Below are 21,190 nucleotides of genomic sequence, written 5' to 3'. Positions count from 1 at the left end.
CACTAAAAAATATATACTTTTCATTTTCTCTCCTCCCTCCCTCCCTCCCTCTCTCTCTCTCTATCCCTCTCTTTCAAAGGCCTAGGGATCATTTCCGTTTAATGTTGATGTCTTTCTCGAGTTGTGTTGGCAAGGGGAAGGAGAGGAAAGGAGGAGGAAAAATGGAGGGAGGGAGAGAAAAGGGAATGGAGGGAGGGGAAGTAAAGGGAAGGGAAGGAAAGGGAAGAGAAGGAGAGAAAGGGGAGAAGGAGAGAAAGAGGAATGGAGGGAAGGGAAGGAGAATGGAGGGAAGGGAAGGTGGAAAGAACTGAGGGAGGGAAAGGAGGAGGAAAGAATGGAGGGAAGGAAGGGGGGAGAGGAGAGAAGAAAGATGGAGGGGAGGAGGAAAGGAAGGAGGAAGTGAAAGAAGGAAATAATGGAGAAAGGAGGAATGAATGCAGGGAAGGGAGGGAGGGAAAGGAGGAGGGAAGGGAGGGAGGGAAAGGAGGAAGAAAGGGAGGGAGAGAGGAACTGTGAAAAAAATGACTTAAGACATGGAGAGAGGAAAGAAGGAGAGGAAGAGGGAGGAAGAAAACACAGCAAGTAAGAAATGAAGGAAGGAACTGAAGGAAGGAAGGAAGGTAGGAGGGAAGAAATGAATGAATGAATGAATGAATGAAGGAAGGGAGGCAGGAAGAAATGGAAAGTGGGACGAAAGGATATAGTGTGTGTGTGTGTGTGTGTGTGTGTGTGTGTGTGTGTGTGTGTGTGTGTGTGTGAGAGAGAGAGAGAGAGAGAGAGAGAGAGGACACCATCTGTTAAGAGAAACTACCACAACTACCACCACCACCACCACCATCCACCGCAATTAGGAATGTTTATTGGCCCGTCATGGCGACTTAACCAACAAATTAATTTACTGGTACCGGTAGTGGTGGTGGTGGTAATGGTGGTGGTAACTGTGATGGTTGTGGTAGTGGTAGCTGTGGTAGTGGTGGGCGGTGGTAGCAGTGGTTGTGGTACGTGGTGGTGGTTATGGCAGTGGTGGTGGTAGGTGGTGGTGGTTATGGCAGTGGTTGTGGTAGGTGGTGGTGGTTATGGAAGTGGTATCTGTGGTGGTGGTGGTAGTGGTTGTGTAGTGGTGATACTGTGTAGTGGTGGCGGTAGGTGGTAGTGGTGGCGGTAGGTGGTGGTGGTAGTGGTGGCGGTAGGTGGTGGTGGTAGTGGTGGCGGTAGGTGGTGGTGGTAGTGGTGGTGGTGGTGGTAGTGGTGGTAGTGGTGGTGGTAACTGTGGTGGTGGTGGCGGTAGCTGTGGTGGTGGTGATGTGTGGTAATTTGAACCTGTGCTTTTTTCAGGCCTAACCTTGTGTCAACCTTCAAATATATATTCTACTTACAAACAACTTTTTCCTTTAAACCTTCAGAATGCCTCCCAGCCTGAAGAGCTGTTCAACGCGTAACGGCCGATTCACTGGTTCCTTATTCAGTGACCCCTCCCAAGTTTGCATTATGTGCCAAGACCGACAGCATATGAAGGAGAAGTTGGCGGAGGTGAATAATTGGACAGGTTTTCTGACCCGCAGGACGGATGAGCTGAAGGAGTTCGCTGCTAACAACATCGGTCGCAGTGCAGGAGGAGCAAGAGAGGGTCAACGAAGAGATCCAGTTCCCGTTCTATCACCCTGAAGGATCCTCCCGTGCATTCCTACAGACCCACCAACGGCTAACATCATTTCTGCACAGGGCTTCGTACCAGTGCAAAACAGCGAGGGCAGTGAAGTATAACATCAACCCAATAACCACCTACAACAAATTCCAGATCCTTGCTGTGGTAGAAAAGGAACTCCAGGAAGTTCGGTTAGTAGGGGACTCCATCCTCCCAGGCCAGTTGACAGTTTTGCAGCATTAATGTTTCTGTATTTCAGGTGCAGGTGTTAAAGCTGTCAGTGAGGTCCTCGATGTGGTAACTAGTGGTTCCTCTAATAACTCACTAGTTGTAATACATACAGGAATGAACGAGGTGGTCCGAACTCATTCAGAGGAACTGGTGCAGCAATTCCGGACAATGATCCAGCGATACAAGGCTCAGACTAAAAGCATTTTGATTTCAGGGAGGACTGTGGCTGGCAGTACATTCTACAGTGAGGCCTTCAGTCTTAATAATCATTTAACCCGCCCTCTACCACTGACAGTGCCAGAGCTGTACATAAACGGCCTAGGATTATAAAAAATCACCAAAAATTGAAATATTGAGAAAGGCTGGAAATATTATTTTACAAGGCGTTAAGTTTTGAATGTCGTGCATCACGGGACACCACTATGAGTCACCCAGAAAGTGCACCGTGCACACACACTGCCTCTGCAGCAGATCAACTTTGATCCCGTATTATTCATGAGACACCACTATGAGTCACCCAGAAAGTGCACCGTGCACACACATTGCCTCTGCAGCAGATCAACTTTGATCCCGTATTATAAGAGAAATTCGGCAAAAATCAAAATATTGAGAAAGGCCGTAAATATTTACCATGCGTTCAGCTTTGACTGTGGTGCATCATGGGAGACCACTATGAGTCACCCAGTGTGTGTACTGCACACACACTGCCCCTGCAGCGGGTCAACTTTGACCCTGTTAAAAAAAAAAAAAAAAAAAAAAAAAAAAGAGAATGGCAGGAAATATTTACCAGGCATTCAGCTTTGAATGTCGTGCACCATGGGAGACCACTATGAGGCAGGTCATACGAGTCACCTTGTGCGAGTCCCGCGCCATCGCCCTTGGGTCGCCCCAATTCACCTTTGACCATGGGTGTAAGAGCACCATGGCATGTCAGGGCTGTTCCCAAGATGAAATCGACGATTCTCTTCAGTTTTCCCAACGATTGGAGCTCTGACTCCTCCATGGCAATGATGTAGCCGACAAAGACTACATCCAACCCCACCATGTATCAAGTTGACACAAAGAGGTACCACCACCTAGGAAACTGAGGTACATGTATACCCTGGTTTAACAATGCAATTGGTTAAGTAAAACCCATCACTAGGCAGGGTATTGTATCTCTGCGTAGATTTAACATGTAAAGTACAGGGATGTGTTTTAGAGCCTTGGGTCCCCCCCCCAACCAAGTACTAAACCCACCCAAAGGAGTCCAAACACAAGTTCAAGCCAACCTAACACCCCCAATGGCTTTAAAACAAGCTAAACTAAGCCTGACAGCAGGTTATAACTCACCTAAACACAAAAATGAAATCTGAAAATCGTCAAACATGTTTCGCAAAAATCAAACTTAGTAAACTGTACCCCAAAATGACAATGTTCACCCCACCTATGGGTTAAACACATTAATCTAAATCTAAAAACAGTTTATAAAACAACTTCACAAAATTTTAGCCTAAAGTATCAAAATCAATTTTTTTTAAATATCAAAACCTACCGTTAAACTGGTGTTTGGCCATCGTTAAGCAGCGCATGGTGGTATTTCTACCCCCATCGCTATGCCAGGTATCACATCTCAGGGTATACCTGTACACTGCCATTATGCAATCTGCCAAGCACCCAAACCACCAACACTCACCCACAATGTCAGTGATTCAGAGGACAAAGGCGACTTAGCTGCACCTTCAGGATGGCCATCGTGGGTGGGGTCATCCCTTCCATGAAAAAAGGAGGCCACACAAGTATGGAAGGGCAGCTGATGAAGAAGAGAAAACTTGGTAAAGTAGTGGTGTGTTTGTTTACGGAGCCCCCTGCAGGATCAAGGGTCACACATGGTTCACCACCACGTGGCACAAATCGTACCCCTTCACCACAGCCGCACACCTCACGCCATGCCGCCCCGCATCCCCATCATGGCACGCCTCCCCACAGCTTCAAACAGTGGGAAAAGGCAATGCAGCTGCTGCATGTGGCATCAGGCATGTGTGTGGGAGTGTGCGAGGAGTGGGGATGCTGGGCGTCTTCCCCAACAGCCTTGCAGCCCTACTGATGATGACAGAGGACCCAGCAGCAATGAGGGAGATGACAAGGGAGAGGAAGAGGTGATGTGGCAGTGGTAAGATGGGAGCTCCTTTGTTCCCCATATTCACCCTTTCATAGGCACGGACAAGTTGGGCTGAACTGTGGTAGAGCTGACAGAGTCCTCCTCCCGCCATGACTTTTTCAGGCACTTCTTTGATATAACCCTGGTTATCATCCTCCAGACCAACCTCTACACCAATTATCTGTGTGGTGGCTCGGTACAGACACCCCACAGCTGACTCATCGATGCCAATGTAACTACAGAAGAGTTTTAAGCTTTCCTGGGCTTAGTGCTGCTGATGAGGATGGCGAGGAAGGCCAGGCTGGAAGCCTATTGGACCACAGACCCATTGCTATTGACGCCCTTCTTCGGGAGAGTGATGTCTAGAAATAGGTTTCAGACCATCCTCGGCTGCCTGCATTTCTTCGACGTCCTCGATCCAGCCACCAGGGACAGCACTGACAGGATGAGGAGAATCCGCATGGTGTCTGACGACCTGAGGGAGAAATTCCGCAACTCATTCTACCCCTACCGAGACCTCGTTATCAACAGAAATCTCATGTTGTGGAGAATATCTCCAGCAAGCACCACCAGTCTGGCTTCAAGTTGTTTGTCATGTGTGATTGCAAGACTGGTTATGTACAGGACAATGTTTTGTACACCGGTAAACAGATCGACCTGGTGGAGGACAGGACCATTAGTCTTTCTGGGGTGGTCATCAAGACCATGGTGGACTGGTACTTATGCCAGGGTCACGTTCTGTGCCTGGACAATTGGTACACGAGTCCTATCCTCACCCGGTATCTGCACCATCACAAAAATGACGTCTGTGGCACAGTCAGGGCCAACAGGAAGTTCATGGTCAAGGCTGCAGGAGAACTGGGAAGGGATGAGGTTGTTTTTCATCTGGCAAACAACATCTTCACCACCACCTGGTACCATAACAGGGAAGTAAACCTCCTGTCAATGGTAACCTGCCCACTCATCCACAGGACCAAGGCTACTGACTACCGACACGAGAAGTCCATGTCTGGAAGCCGAAGGCAGTCTTCGACTACAACATCATCCATAATCTCCAGCATCAAGTGTGCAAGAGTGATGATGAAGTGGTACAAGAAGCTGTTCCTCAACATCACCGTTCTCAATGCACACTTCCTCCACAGCCATGTCACGGGTACCAAAGAAAACTTCCAACAATTCATCATTGAGCTGTGCTGGGCGTTGTTCGCCTACCACACCCAAGACCACAGCAGCAGGGTCACCCAAGCCCCTAGGGACCAATCACTCTGCCTGACACGGCACCACTCCCCCAAGGTCATGCCAGGCGTAAAGAAACCGGAGGAGAAGTGTTATGTGTGCCAGCACAGCATGACCAGGCCCCAGACACACAGAAAGGACTCTCAGTACATGTACCAGGAGTGTGACGTAGGAATATGCCTAATCCCATGTTTCAGGGAGTACCACACATTCCTCAAATTTCAGACAACAGTAAGTGTATGACAGAGATGCAATAAGTACGTAAAGTACGAAAAGGATGCCTAATTTCATAGAAGTGCATAATTTGGAGACAGTGTTAGTATACAAGTCAGTGATGTAGTGAAAAAAAAAAAAGATGCCTACATAGTGTGGTTTGTGTGAAATATATGCCTCACAAATTACCATATGTGTGTGAGAGATGCCATACATTTGTGGCTAGTGCAAAAACTTATGTAGGGTGTGTACATCGTCCTAATTCAGAGACAGTGTTAGTACATACATAAGTAATGTTGCAACAAAAGACTCTTGTGTGAAACAGACGCCTTATAAATTACCATATGTGTGCGAAAGAGATGCCAGTGTGTGTGCCTAATCCTAATTCAAAGTGTCAGTACATATTTAAATGATGTAACAACATAGGAGGGAGGGAGAGGGAGGGGTAGACCGAGGATGAGGTGGAGGGATGGAGTTGAGAGGTATATGAGGGAGGGGGGGGGGTTGAGTTGGGGGGAGGGGAGTCAAATGGTGGGTGACAGAGTGACTTGGAGGCGTTTTGTCTGCGGCCACCCTTTGCGGGATTAGGGCGTCGGGCTATAAATAGAGATAGAACAACATAGAACATAAAGAAAATAAAAAATTGGTTGGCACAGGGGGTGTGAGAGGTAGAAGTTGCCAGCAGAGGGGGAGTTAAAGTCACTCTGTCAGCTGGAAGATACCGACTTTTTCAGCACATGGAATGATTTTTACCAACAGCTGGGTTTGTTTGCAAGAGATGGTCCGCACTTGAATGCAGCTGGTTGTGTGTGATTAGGCCATGTCCTGGATGACGCTGTGCAGTCCTACTGGAGAAAAAATGGACAGTGTGCAGGACAGACAGACATGCTGACATAAACTGTAATCAGGGAACAGCCAATGACCCAGACTACCCTTGTCAGAGTAAGGATAATGTTAAAGTTTTTCTTGTAGATGCGCTGTTTGAAAATAAAGTTTCCAGATTTAGATGTTGATGAATATGATATTGTTGCCATTACTGAATCCTGGATAGATACTCAAGAAAGACATTTTATAGAAGGATATAACATTCCTGGTTACAGTACTTTCAGTAATGAGAGGAATGGGAGACTGAGGGGTAACATATTGCTATACAGGTATACCCTGGTTCAACGATGCAATTGGTTTGGTAAATACCCATCATTAGGCGGTGTATCGTATATCGGGGTAGATATAACATGTAAAGTAATGGGATGTGTTTTTGAGCCTTGGATTTCCCTCCCAACCAAGCCCTAAACCCACCCAAATGAGTCCAAAAACAAGTGTAAAGCCAATCTAAATGGCCTAACAGCTGTACAAGATGCTAACCTAAGCCTAACACCTGTAAATAACTCATAAACCAATAAATAAAGTCTGAAAATAGTATATAAAAAAACAAGTCTGGAAAAAATCAAACTTAGTAAACTGTACCCCAAAATGACAATGTTCACCCCACCTATGGCTAAAACATATTAATTTAAGTCTAAAAACAGTTCATAAATCAACCAAAACACAATTTTAGACTAAAATATCATCAAAATCGATAAAAAAAAACAAAAAATACAAAACCATCGTTAAATAGAGGTTTGGCCATCGTTAGGTGGGATATGGTGGTATTTCTACTTCCATCATTAAGCCGAGGTATCGTATATCGAGGTATTACTGTATGTTAAAAGTAACCTTCATCCAGTTGTAATCCCTAAACCATCAATTGACAATAGGATGAGATGGAGGGATGGGGTGGAGAGGTATATGAGAGAGGGAGGTGTGAGTTGGGAGCAGGGCAGCGAAATGGCGGGGGACAGGGCGACTTGGAGGCGATTTGTTTGTGGCCACCCCGAACGGGATTGAGGCGTCTGGCAATAGATAGACAGATAGATAGACAATACTGACATAACTTATAAGCTCCGAAATGAATCACACAGATGACATTTGGATTAATTTATCGTCCACCGGCTCAAACTTGCGAAACTGACAACATACGAACAAACAGCGGAAGTCTGTTGCACCCAGAATACTGTACTTGTTGGAGATTTCAATTTACCAGTAACAAGATGGACTGGATCCTTACCTTTGCACACACGGTTAGACTTGTATACTGACTTGAAAGCTTATTATCTGACTTGAAAGCTTATTATATCAGTTTGTAGAGCAACACACGCATGGAGAAAATATCCTGGATCTTATACTGGCAACATCAGAAAACTTCGTTCTTAACATTCAAGTAGAGGAAGAACTCAGCACTAGTGACCGTTACATAGTCACATTCAACCTAAGCTTCTTTAACACCAACCAAGACTGTAGTTAAGAGAAAATCCCAGACTACAAGAAAGCTGATTTTCACAAATTAAAGCTAACTTTATGTAGCAATGAATGGGAACCGATTATTAAAACAACAAATATACACACAACATGGACAGAGTTCACAGAAATCCTTAATAAGACAGTTAAGGAATGTGTACTGATGCATAACAGTAGACTAGCAAAAAGTAACAAGCCAAAATGGTGGAACAGCAATATTAAGAAGTCTTTCAGCAAAGAAACTTGCTTATCAGAAATACAAAGCCACTAATAATGAGAAGGATAAAGATTTACCATAATTTACATCAAAATGCTAAAAAGTTAATAAAGCAATGTAAGAAAAACCTTGAAGTGCATATTACAAGCATCAGTAAATCAAACTCCAAAGAATTTTTCAGTTCTATCAGAAATAAGAAAATAATACCACCAACAATAGTACCACCAGTATCAGCAGATGGTGAGCATAGAAAATGATGAAACCAAGATGGCTAAAACTCTTAATATTTTCTTTACATCTACATTTACAGTAAAAAGTCCAAGCTCGATCCAAACATTGTCCTCCCCACGCATAGATGAGACTATCTATCTATTGCCAGACGCCATAATCCCGTAATGGGTGGCCACTTGACTCTGAATTATTTGTTTTACAGGGAGGGGCACTAACCCTCCACCAACCCACTTGACATGTAGGGAGCACGTATGGTTTGGTTATATGGTTACCACCCAGCGTTGTAAATGGTCTCAAAGATTTTATCATCAGTGATAGAGATATACTATCTATCTAACTATTGCCAGACGCCTTAATTAAGAGGTGGCCACAAACAAATCACCTCCATGTCATCCTGTCCCCTGCCATTTCACTTATGCTTAATAAACTAAAAATATATAAAACATCAGGGCCAAATAGAATATCTCCCAGAGTCTTCAAGGAGGCAAAAGAAGAAATAGTGAAACCCTTGGCACAAATATCAACATCTCTCTCAGAAGCGGCACTGTACAAAGCAGCTGGAAATTAACAAACGTAACTCCGATATTCAAAAGGGGAGACAAATCTTAACCCAGCAATTACTGACCAATAAGCTTGACATCAGTTGTTAGCAAGTTATTGGAAACCATAATCAGAGACAAATTGGTCAAGCAGTCAGAAGATATTACTCAGACTCTCACCATGAACTCCAAAATAAGTGTTCATGTCTTACTAATTAACTCTATTTTTTCAATGATGTTACCACTTTGTATGACAACACAACATCTGTCCATGTCATTTACCTTGAATTAAAAAACGCACTTGTTAAAGTTTCACATATCCAACTTGTCAAGAAACTGCACATCTATGGTATCTGTGGCAGTGTACTAAGATGGACTGAGAGCTGGCTTATGAATTGTAAACAAAGAATTGTAATCAATGGTAAGGAATCAGACTGCACAACTGTTATAAGTGGAGTACTGCAAGGCTCAGTTTTGGATCCTACATTGTTCTTGATTTATATAAACGACATTGATGAAGGCGCATTTGTAAAGAATCAAAATCAGCTGATATGAACTGGTAATAGAGCAGATACCCCAGAACAAAGAATACCGATTTAAAGGGATCTTGATGCCTAACTGGGCAGAAAAGTGGCAAATGGATTTTATTATTGACAAATGCAAAGTTCTAAATATTGCAAGTAAAAATGAGAAATATAGTTATACAATGAATCATTCTCAACTCATGAATGTAAACCATGGAAAGGATCTAAGAATAACTGTAACATGATCGGAAGCCAAGTAAACAGTGCACAGAAGCTACAAACAAGGCAAACAAACTACAGTAGTTGGAGTTGTAGGTAGACCATTATTCAAATATGAAAATATAATTCTTATCCCGTACAATTCCTCAGTGCATCCACACCTAGAGTACTGTGTGCAATTCTCGTCACCGTATTACAGGAAAGATACGAGAAATCAGAGAGTAAGCAGCAATGAGTAACAAAAATGATACCCAGACTGAGGAACAAATCATACGAGGAGCGAATAAATGAGCTAAAGTCGTTTACCCTGTCAAAGTGCAGACTATGAGGGGATCTGATTCAAGTATTCAAGATTATTAAGGGAATCGATAATATGGATGTTAACAAGTACTCTGCCACATCGCTCAAACTATACTAGAGGTAATGGGTATAAGATTATTGGTCAGCATTTCCAGTCTAATGAAACCAAACATTTTTTCTTCAACATGGTTCTTAACATTTGGAAAAAACTGGCCAGGGATGTCGTTGACTGCAGTACGGTGGTGATATTCAACAATCGCATGGATAAGTATATCACTTCAAATCCCCGACTAAACACCTTCAAGACTGAATAATAATAATAATAATAATAATAATAATAATAATAATATAAGCTGTTTTTCTCTACAGCAGGGAAATACTATGTAATTAATGATGACTAGCTTACTGACACTTGTATAGATATAGTAGGAGAATACAGTTTACCACTTTCCAGTCTTTCCTATGACAATTCCATGTCAGCTTTTCCACGCTGCATGGTGGTCTTCCTCACTTTTTTCCTGCCAGCTGCCACTGGAGGGTTTGGTGGGTGGGGGAGAGCCTTCTTGCTTTACTATCCTTACCATCAACATGTAGAATTAGATATCATAGTGATAGTCTTCTTTGTAACAAGCAGCCTCGAATGAACCATTAGGTCTGTTGCTGTTTGCTGCACTTTGAATTCCTTTGTAGCTGTGGTGGTGGAAGATGTGGTTGTGGAGGTAGTGGTAGCTGTGGTATGGTGGGTGTGATGATGGTAGTGGACTTGTGGTTCTCTCTCTCCAACATCAAGGCGTTAAGACAAATTAACAATAAAGTATATGCCAGTCACGAAGAAGCGCTGTGGAACGGATGCGCTAGTCACGAAGAAGCGCTATGGAACGGATGCAGAGTCACAGCGTAAAGGAAACCAGATGATGCAACCCACACTCCACGTCCAAAATGTAAACAACGCGAAAAACAAAGACAGTGACCGAAGCGTAAAGAAAAGCCTTATTTGAAAGTAAAGGCTAGTACCATATCTATTGTTCAGTACGATGGGTTGTGTTCAGCGGTGGGCACACACACACACACACACACACACACACACACACAGGAGGGGGGGAAGGAGAAAGTAAAGGGCTGTATCATATATTTTGTTCAGTACGATGGGTTGTGTTCAGCGGTGGGCACACACACACACACACACACACACACACACACACACAGGGGGGGAAGGAGAAAGTAAAGGGCTGTATCATATATTTTGTTCAGTACGATGGGTTGTGTTCAGCGGTGGGCACACACACACACACACACAGAGGGGGGGGGGAAGAGAAAGTAAAGGGCTGTACCATATCTTTCGTTCAGTACGATGAGTTGTGTGTAGGTACAATGAGAGAGAGAGAGAGAGAGAGAGAGAGAGAGAGAGTATGAATTAACAGACATTAACAGAGACACAGAGGATGAAGAGGAAGAGAAAGAGGAGGAGGAGGAGCAGGAGCAAGAAGAGGAGGAAGAGGAGGAGGAGAAAAGGCAGGAGGAAGAGGAAGAGGCAGGAAGAGGAGGAGGAGAAAAGGCAGGAGGAACAGGAAGAGGCAGGAGGAGGAGGAGGAAGAAAAGATGGAGGAGGAACAGGAGGAAGGCGAAGGAAGAGGGAGAGGGAGAGGGGGGAGGGGGATGGGAGGGGAAGGAGGGGGAGGGAGTGGTGAGGAGGAAGAGAGGGAGGGAGAGGGGAGGAGGAGGAAGAAAAGCAGGAGGAGGAGAGGGAGGGAGGAGGAAGAAAAGCAGGAGGAGGAGAGGGAGGGAGAGGGGGGGAGGAAGATGTGATGGAATGATGATGATGATGATGATAATGATAACAATAACACTACTACTACTACTACTAATAATAATAACAACACCACACTTAGGCTGCCAGAGATCGAGCAGCGTGGAAAACCCCCATTAGGTGACCGAGGCCGACGTATGCATGTTGGAGCTTGTATACACAATAAAAACAACAGCTCTCTCAAAACACGTAATCTGTGGTTATTCAATTTTTACACATCTACGTTCTCCACAGCACTTCTTCATGACTAGCAAAATTACCAGAATGTCGCCAATGTTACCAAGAATACGCCACATCAACAACAACGACGCCAAAATAATAAGGGGCGCGATAATTGCAATACAGTAATCCCCGAATCCAACAAAGACCACGTTTTCCACAGCACGTCGTCGTGACTAGCATTATTACCAGCATGTCGCCAATATCACCAAAATTACGCAAAATCAACAATAATGACGCCAAAAATAGCAATACATTATCACCAAAATTACGCAAAATCAACAATAATGACAAAATTAGCAATAAAGATGGCGGCGTAATTTCAACAATGCCAGAATTCAATAAAGACTGACGCCACAAATAAAGCGAAAATCTTACCTTATTTCCTGGCCTCTACGCCGCTCCAAAACCAAAGTCGTATTCACAAAGGTTTAAATTCTTCTTTCCTTCCGTCCTTTGGCTCGGGAAGGTCTGTTTCACGTCGATATTTTCAAATTTTTAAACAGCACAAAAAGGTGCCTAAACAAGCAAGGTGTCACCTCACAAATCATGAAACGCAGTAAGGTCAAAACAATACCGTGACAAATCAAAACCTAACCAATTTTCTTGTATTCTTACACTATTAACCGAGTATTTATTTAGAAATCGTAAAAATAAATTATTAGAGAAGTGTTTTGGTTGCTTTAAAATGAGTCTAGAACGTTAATAAATATGATGAGTATGATTTCTGGATATCAAATAACATCACGCTTGCCAGGTAATATTTGTGCTTTACATACCTGTCCTCCCAAGCATACGGGGACGCTTACCCATCATTTTAAATTTTCTGCCAAGTTATAATGATGCCAAAATTACAAAAACAGCGCCAACCTTTCAATAATAAATAAACTGCAAAAACTCCGCCATATTTATAATGAAAAATGCCACAATTGTAATAAGGATAGTATAAATTAATATATGTACGGACACGCTGACAAATGGATATAATTAATTCGTGAGAGAGAGAGAGAGAGAGAGAGTGAGAGAGAGTTGTGGTAAGAGGAGAGAAAGTTGGAGGTAACATTGGAGTAGTGGAGAGAAACTTGAATGAAAAACTGGAGGAATTAATTGGGTGGAGATAAAAATGTACGTGTAGTGATGGTGGTGGTGGTAGTAGTAGTAATAGTACAGTAGTAACAGAAGTAGACTTAGCAGTATTAGTAGTAGTAACCGCAATAGTAGTAATAGTGGTGGTGGTAAGTAATAGTAGTAATGGTGGTGGTGGTGGTAGTGGTGGTAGTTCTACTATTACTACCTCTTTCCTTGTGGATATCAGTATATTAATATATCACACGTTATTAAGTGATTTATTAGAACTACTACTACTACTACTACTACATACACACACACACACACGAAAGAAAATGCCTCCCCCCCCCACACACACACAAACCTGAAAGAAAAAGCCAATACACACACACACAAACCTGAAAGAGCTAAAACACACACACACACACATGAAAGTAAAAAAGACACACACACACACACAAGTGGTGACATGTAGAGGTGTGCGGTACGTAGGAGGACTACTGGGCCTTGATAGCAGGCTGTAAAGCTTATGCCCAGAGTCGCTCTCTCTCTCTCTCTCTCACACACACACACACACACACACACACACAAAAGTGAAAACACAAGTCCCTCAAACTGTGATTAAATCTGAGAGAGAGAGAGAGTCCAGGAAGCTCAACTCTCTCTTCATGGACAACCACTACGTTTTAGCTAATTTTACAAACACACACACACACACACACACACACACACACAGTCCTTCATATATACAACGGGTCAACTCTGGAACTGTCTATGACCTCCACTTCAAACGCAGTGTGTCCAGGCATCTCAAAATGAACAGACCTTGAATTTGGCTCCATGTTATCTCTCTGTCTGTCTGTCTTTGGTACAACCTCACTGGGGTCTGGCCTTGGGTTCCTTCTTCCTTTGAAATAAAAAATAGAGAGACTACAAGACCTCCAAAATAGTTTCCATTAACCATTCCTTCCTATAGAGCATTTTAGAGTATTTTAAATCCTATAATGTATTTTAATTTATCAGTAAGGATGAGGCGGCGATTTGTTTGTGGCCACCCCTTACGGGATTAAGGCGTCTGGCACTAGATAGTTAAGGGTGAGGTGTAAGGAGCCTTCTAAGACCACTAGGAGGCCGTCTTAAAATAAATCGGTAAGGAAGAGGTGTTAAGGAGCCTTCCAAGACCACAAGGAGGCTCTTAAAATAAATCAGTAAGGAAGAGGTGTTAAGGAGCCTTCTAATACCACAAGGAAGCAGTCTTAAAATAAATCAATAAGGAAGAGGTATTAAGGAGCCTTCTAAGACCACTAGGAGCCTGCCTTAATATAAATCGGTAAGGAAGAGGTGTTAAGGAGCCTTCTAAGACCACTAGGAGGCTGTCTTAATATAAATCGGTAAGGAAGAGGTGTTAAGGAGCCTTCTAAGACCACTAGGAGGATGTCTTAAAATAAATCAGTAAGGAAGAGGTGTTAAGGAGCCTTCTAAGACCACTAGGAGGCTGTCTTAAAATAAATCGGTAAGGAAGAGGTGTTAAGGAGCCTTCTAAGACCACGGGAAGCTCCTTTAACTCCAAGTTCGCTGACACTTCGTTTAATGGAGGTATACACCCTGTGAAAATATTTATACAACACTGACTGACTAAGCACGCAGGAAATGTCTCGATATGTGCATAGAGAGACTGGCTTTTTTTTTTTTTTTTGTTAAACACACACATCCTCTCTCTGTTAAACACACACACACACACACACACACACACACACACACACACACACACACACACTCAGGTGTTTTATGTTTGGAAATATTCTACATCATCATCATCATCCGGACCTCCTTTCCCACCCTAGGGCAGGGTGAGGAGTAGCAACATCCACACAGCTCAAGTCTGCTCAATCCAATGGGCCACGCTTCCATTCACTCATCATTCAAGCCCCCGGAATCCTGGCTCCATCTGATACGCCAAAAACATTCACCACATTCCGTAGCTTCACATAAACGTATCCGACTGAGTCAATCAAGACGCTGTCACATTAAAAAGGGGTGCCAAATCCCTGATCATGCACTTCTCACAACATTCATCCAGCCAGCTCAAATCTCTTGTCAGTTCCCTAGCCTCACTGAATTCCAAACCTCTCTTCCTCACACACTCATCCGCCATATCCCTCCACCTTCTCCTTGGCCTACCTCGCCTCCTCCCTCCTTCAAATTCACTCAGATAAATCTTTTCACCACTCTATTGTTATCCATTCTCTCCACATGACCATACCATCTCACTACTCTCTCTTCGATTCTGGTGTCCACAGACTTCCTCACTCCACACCTTTCACGAATCACATTATTTCGTATCCTATCCACCCTCTGTACTCCACATATATTCCTCAGCAGTCCCATCTCCACTGCTCTCACTCTTGACTTTTCATTTTCATGCCACACCATAGTCTCACATCCATATGTTAAAGTTGGCACTAACACTCCTTCATGTAAGCCTCGTGCAGCTGCAACACTCAAGCCTCTGTTTCTTATCAAGGCCTTCATTGCACCAGCTACTTTCCTTCCTTGTGTCATTCTACTTTCCACTTCTTTTCCACATTTTCCTCTCTTTTCTGTCACTGTACCCAGGTTTGTTCATATCGCTTGTGGCTGAGATCCACTGTCTCTATAAATGATTCCTGCAAAATTTCTCGGAAACTGAAGTGTATTTTGAGGCCGCACTCACTGGCCACATTTGGGCTGCCGATTGCAACTCGGGAATTTGCCATGCCCCGCCCCATAAAGTTGGTCAGTGGGCGAGTGTCGTTTCAGTGCCTCAGGCGATGCTGCCAACGCTGGGATGCTTAATGGCGCCTGTATTCGAATCGAGCAATCCACAAAACTGCCACTCTTTTGGCTCGCTTGCAGGCATCACATTCATGAACTGATCCTGGAAGATGTGTCTGAGCTCTGCCTGGGCCGCCAAAGCAGTCCATATATCCCATCTTTCAGGAGATTTCAGGAACAAAGGAACGACATAGACCAGACGAGCTTCAAAACTATGACCACGAGTGCCAAAGACCTGCGAGGGGGTTGGGAAGAGTGCCGTCGTGTTTTTATGAAGGAATACATCGATAATGTTCTCAGTGACCCTTACCCAACTGAGGACTACGAAGAGCGGCTTAGGTTTTGCTATTTGTACCTTGGGAGAGAGAGAAAGGAGAATTGGTATCAGATTTCGAGCACAAGGTGAATACAATCAAGCAAAAAGGAGGGGGGGAGAGGGAGGGGGAGGCCGAGGATGAGATGGAGGGATGGGGTGGAGAGGTATATGAGAGAGGGGGGTGTGAGTTGGGAGCAGGGGCAATGAAATGACGGGGGACAGGGCGACGTGGAGGCGATTTGTTTGTGGACACCCCGAACGGGATTGAGGCGTCTGGTAATAGATAGATAAACAGAAGATGGATGGCCAAGGTCATATATGCTCTCAAGATCACACAATTCACAGACAGGGTTAGCCACAGTACGACATCAAGTATTGGCATAAATCTACTACACCAGGCAGGACCCCACGAATGATCCGGACTATCTCAAGGACATCCTAAGCTACCCGGAGCAGCAGGTGGGATCAACGGCAGAGAAGGCCCTTACACGTCACCTCTGGCATTTCAGCAAGGAGGCCGCCTCTCTGATCTTCTTCGACGAAACTTGGAACTGGAAATCAGGCAAAGGATGCTGGGAGACCTTCACCAGCCAGCCAGGAAGTGTCTGAAGAGGCTGGAGGGGAAAAAAATCTCTGCATTTCAGCCACAGACACCTGGACAGATTTGCGACTGGCTAAATGAAAGAAATGCTAGGATGGCTGGCTGCTGAGGCTGGAGTTTAACAGGAGGTATCAGAGACCATTTGTGCCCCAGACCACAAAGACCTGGCCCCAAATTTGAAAGCTGTAATTGATGGATGGCCAAGGTCAAGGAGCAGGGGAGAGGGAGGGGGAGGCCAAGGATGAGATGGAGGGATGGAGTGGAGAGGTATATGAGAGACGGGAGCGTGACCTGGAAGCAGGGCAATGAAATGGCGGAGGGACAGGGCGACAGGGAGGCGATTTGTTTGTGGCCACCTCTTACGGGATTAAGGCGTCTGCCAATAGATAGATAGACAGATAAATGATGCTGAGGAATGAGCAATTGCAGTGGTCCAGAGGCTCAACACAGGAAGCAAGGACGAGGAGCAAAAACAGTGCCTTCCAAAAATCGTCCCCAATGACAGAAAAACGGTTCAGAAGACAAGGGTAGGAGTGGCTCTAAATTCTACCTAACCCCATTGGCATCCATGTTGAGACTGTCATTTCTGCATAAACTTTACTATATTCATTTTTTTTCTTTTTTTAAATCGAGGCAAAGATGCACTTGACAGGTTGGTGACGAAGGAGTGAATGCAATATTTCTTCGCAATCTCTTTACTCGTCGGCATTATTAATCTATCTAGCTACCTATTGCCAGACGCCTCAATCCCGTTTGGGGTGGCCGCAAGCAAATCTCCTCCAAGTCGCCCTGTCCCCCGCCATTTCACTGCCCTGCTCCCAACTCACACCCCCCTCTCTCATATACCTCTCCACTCCATCCCTCCATCTCACCCTCGGGGGAAATTTGGGTTAGTAAGTAAGTTCTTCGGGACATGTTGCATTCAGACAATCACCACCAACTTGTCAAAAGCATTATCGCCTCAAAATAATAATAATAATAATAATAATAATAGTAATAATAAGAGTTTAGTAAAGTTCTTCTTTTCGTCACTAGGTGGTGGCGACCATCATCCACTCACTTGATGTAGTGCTGCCTACTTCTTCCTTAGCCTTTATCATTCTTTTTCTGTGCCTGTCCTCCTCTCTTCCTATTTCTCACCGTCATCCACTCACTTGATGTAGTGCTGCCAACTTCCCCTTTCACCTTTATCATTCTTTTTTCTGTGCCTGTCCTCCTCTCTTCCTATTTCTCACCATCATCCACTCACTTGATGTAGTGCAGCCTACTTCTTCCTTAGCCTTTATCATTCTTTTTCTGTGCCTGTCCTCCTCTCTTCCTATTTCTCACCGTCATCCACTCACTTGATGTAGTGCTGCCAACTTCCCCTTTCACCTTTATCATTCTTTTTTCTGTGCCTGTCCTCCTCTCTTCCTATTTCTCACCATCATCCACTCACTTGATGTAGTGCTGCCTACTTCTTCCTTAGCCTTTATCATTCTTTTTCTGTGCCTGTCCTCCTCTCTTCCTATTTCTCCCATCTTTCCTGTCACTTCTTATTGCTTTTCTTTCCTTTACAGGTGGCTTTACATTGAGTGACAAGCCTAATGGTTTCCTGTAAGCCAGGAAACCATTTACAACGCTGGGTGGTAACCATATACCCAAACCATGTGTGTTCCCTACGTGTCAACAAGTGGGTTGGTGGAGGGTTAGTGCTGCCAATATCCGTGTGTATTCTTTGGATATTGAGTGCTCCTCCCTGTAAAAATCACATCAAATGGCAACCCCTTCTGGGATTATGGCGTCTGGCAACTGATAGATAGATGTATGGATTGTGACTTATTTAGGCCTAGTTCAATTAATTATATGGCGCACATTTAGCCACAGAAGCATAAAACAACGCCACAGGTTGCTACAGAACAGAACTTACCTATGGCACTATGGTACAGAAAGGGAATGGCAGAAAGGGAAAAGATGGTGTGATATTAACGCTAAAATGACAGTGATGTTGAAACTGTTTTACGTCGAAGTAATGTGTTGAAATGATGTTGGAATTCCTTACACTACCCACGTCATGAAACCGAATGTCTAGATTGATAAAGGCAGGAATGAACATGGAAATATCTACAAGTGAGAGTGAACAGAAGAGAAGAGGACATGGAGAGAAAAACCGGAGACAAATGGGCCCCTTTTACTGGCCTCGTCTTTCTTCCATGAATTCCTGTGGCCATTAATGTATCCCTAAGCTGTACAGTGGACCATGGCATTATATTTTGGGAAACCATCAACTGCTTTCAAAATCCCACAGAGCAGCTCAGTACAAGAACGCGGGCATCATGCGTGGTTTAACATGGCTACCGCTACAGTGGCTACATAAATTACATGGCGCTGCCCATGAGACGGCCTCTGCATGCTCAGTGGTATAGATAGATAGAAAGACAGATTGATAGATAAAACACATCCACAACAAACCACACAAGGGCACATCGTCGCTCCAAGTACCGTCCCTCTGGCAAGTTTGTTCCTTTGTACCAACCAAAACAAACCCAGGCAGGACAGATAGATAGATAGATACAGATAGATAAATAGATAGACTGATAGATAAAAACACATCCACAACATACCACACAAAGGCACATCGTCGCTCCAAGTACCGTCCCGCTGGCAGGTCCGTTCCTCACTCCCCACCAGAACAAACCCTTCCAGACACTTGTACGCGACTCTCTCTCCCGGGAAATAAAATCGTCCTGAGGTGGAGACGGTTCCATTGGCGGGTCTGCCTGGCCTCCCACACTGCTCCCCCTGCCTCTCCTCCTGTTGCAACGTCCCAGGCTCTGCAATTGATAGGTTATGCATTAAACTGAGTACGATTCATAGTCTCTTGCCACACGCCTTAATCCCATACGGTGTGGCCACAAATAAATCGCCTCCACGTCGCCCTCTCCCCCGCCATTTCACTACCCTGCTCCCAGCTCACACACTCCCTTCTCATATAAGATTGACATTGCTGGAGTTAAATTATTTCGTATGCAGGGTTGTGTTTTTGTGGGTTTATAAACACTTACTATTACCTCTTGAATCGTTTTTTTATGTCGTCTGCTCTCTCTTCCACCCTCTCCCTCTCTCTCTCTCTCAAACACACAATAGCACTTATCTTTTTCAATCAGTACTTACATCATCTACATTCTCTCTCTCTCTCTCTCACACACACACACACACACACACACACACACACACACACACACACACACACACACACACACACTGGTAATTATCTTTTTTCAGAGCAAGAATTTATATCAACATTGTTTTCTCTCTCTTTCACACACACACACACACACACACACACACACACACACACACACACACACACACACCTATCTTTTCTCAGTGCAAAAACATCTACATTGCTCTCTCTCTCCCACTCTCTCACACACACACGCACACACTCACTCTCTCTCAGAGCAAGAACTCATCGTTTGCACGTCTCTCTCTCTCTCTCTCACACACACACACACACACACAAATGGCATTTATCTTTTTCAGAGCGAGAAATCGTTTGCATCTCTGTCTCTCTCTCTCACACACACACACACACACACAATAGCATTTATCTTCTTCAGAGCGAAATTCATCGTCTGCATCTCTCTCTCTCTCTCTCTCTCCGAATAACCTTCACTTTCCACCTTCCCTCTCCAACAAAACTTACAGTAAATATCAATGACGCTGCTTCTCACTCTTTAATCACGTTTTACCTTCATACAATTTAAAAAGATAATTTTATTCATCCATACATCTATCATTTTATCTATCTGTCTATCTATCGCCAGAGGCCTTCTTTGTGACCACCCCTTATGGGATTGGGACTAGTCTGGCAATAGATAGATAGATAGTGTTTGATGCCTGGCTAACAGATACCCACAAAGGAACACTCAAACAGTACAATGCTGACTATAGGAGCGGGAAAAACACACGTGCGGGCTATGATTGGCTGAGTCAGGAATTTGTCCAATAAGGTTTGTAATAGCAAAAAGGAGGATGATATTTATAGCAGACACACTCCAGCTACGTCGTACACACACACCACTTTGACACACAGAAGATACGATAGTCAGACACAGCAGCAAAGAAGAGGAATTGTATATACGTTTATTCTGCACCGGAGCAACTCAAATATTAGCCCGTACCGTAACTTTGAATTGTTTAAATGGTGAAAAGACAAATATATGAATTATAGCCTTTTACTTATCTTTCTTGGGACTAAAACTGAGCATATATGTGATTTTTTTTTTTTCAATAGACTAACTGCAGTAACTATCGAGCGTAGGGGTCCAGGGCTAGGTTATGAAGTGTAAAGATTTGATGCAAGTGACTAGTGACTATAACTTGGCCTAGAATTGCCATCTGGTGATATTGAGTGTGTGTGTGTGTGTGTGTGTGTGTGTGTAAACTGCCACCTCGTCATCTTGAATACATAAAGGCTGTGTGTGTGTGTGTGTGTGTGTGTGTGTGTGTGTAAACTGCCACCTCGTCATCTTGAATACATAAAGTGTG

The 21,190-nt window shown here is 44.1% G+C and overlaps 1 protein-coding gene across 1 annotated transcript in view; it reads right to left on the bottom strand.

Moving 5' to 3' along the window:
* Positions 1 to 21,190, bottom strand: part of LOC145395457 (uncharacterized) — a 106,782-nt gene that overhangs the window by 51,132 nt on the left and 34,460 nt on the right. The window contains exon 3 of the mRNA XM_080269060.1: positions 19,261 to 19,470. Within this exon, the coding sequence (XP_080125186.1) occupies positions 19,261 to 19,470 (210 nt within the window). The remainder of the gene's footprint in view (positions 1 to 19,260; positions 19,471 to 21,190) is intronic.

This window comes from Coenobita brevimanus, chromosome 31, assembly GCF_032717465.1.
Source record: "Coenobita brevimanus isolate Jiangsu-jjx chromosome 31, ASM3271746v2, whole genome shotgun sequence".
Lineage (NCBI taxonomy): Eukaryota > Metazoa > Arthropoda > Malacostraca > Decapoda > Coenobitidae > Coenobita > Coenobita brevimanus.
This window is presented reverse-complemented; position numbering and strand designations above follow the sequence as displayed.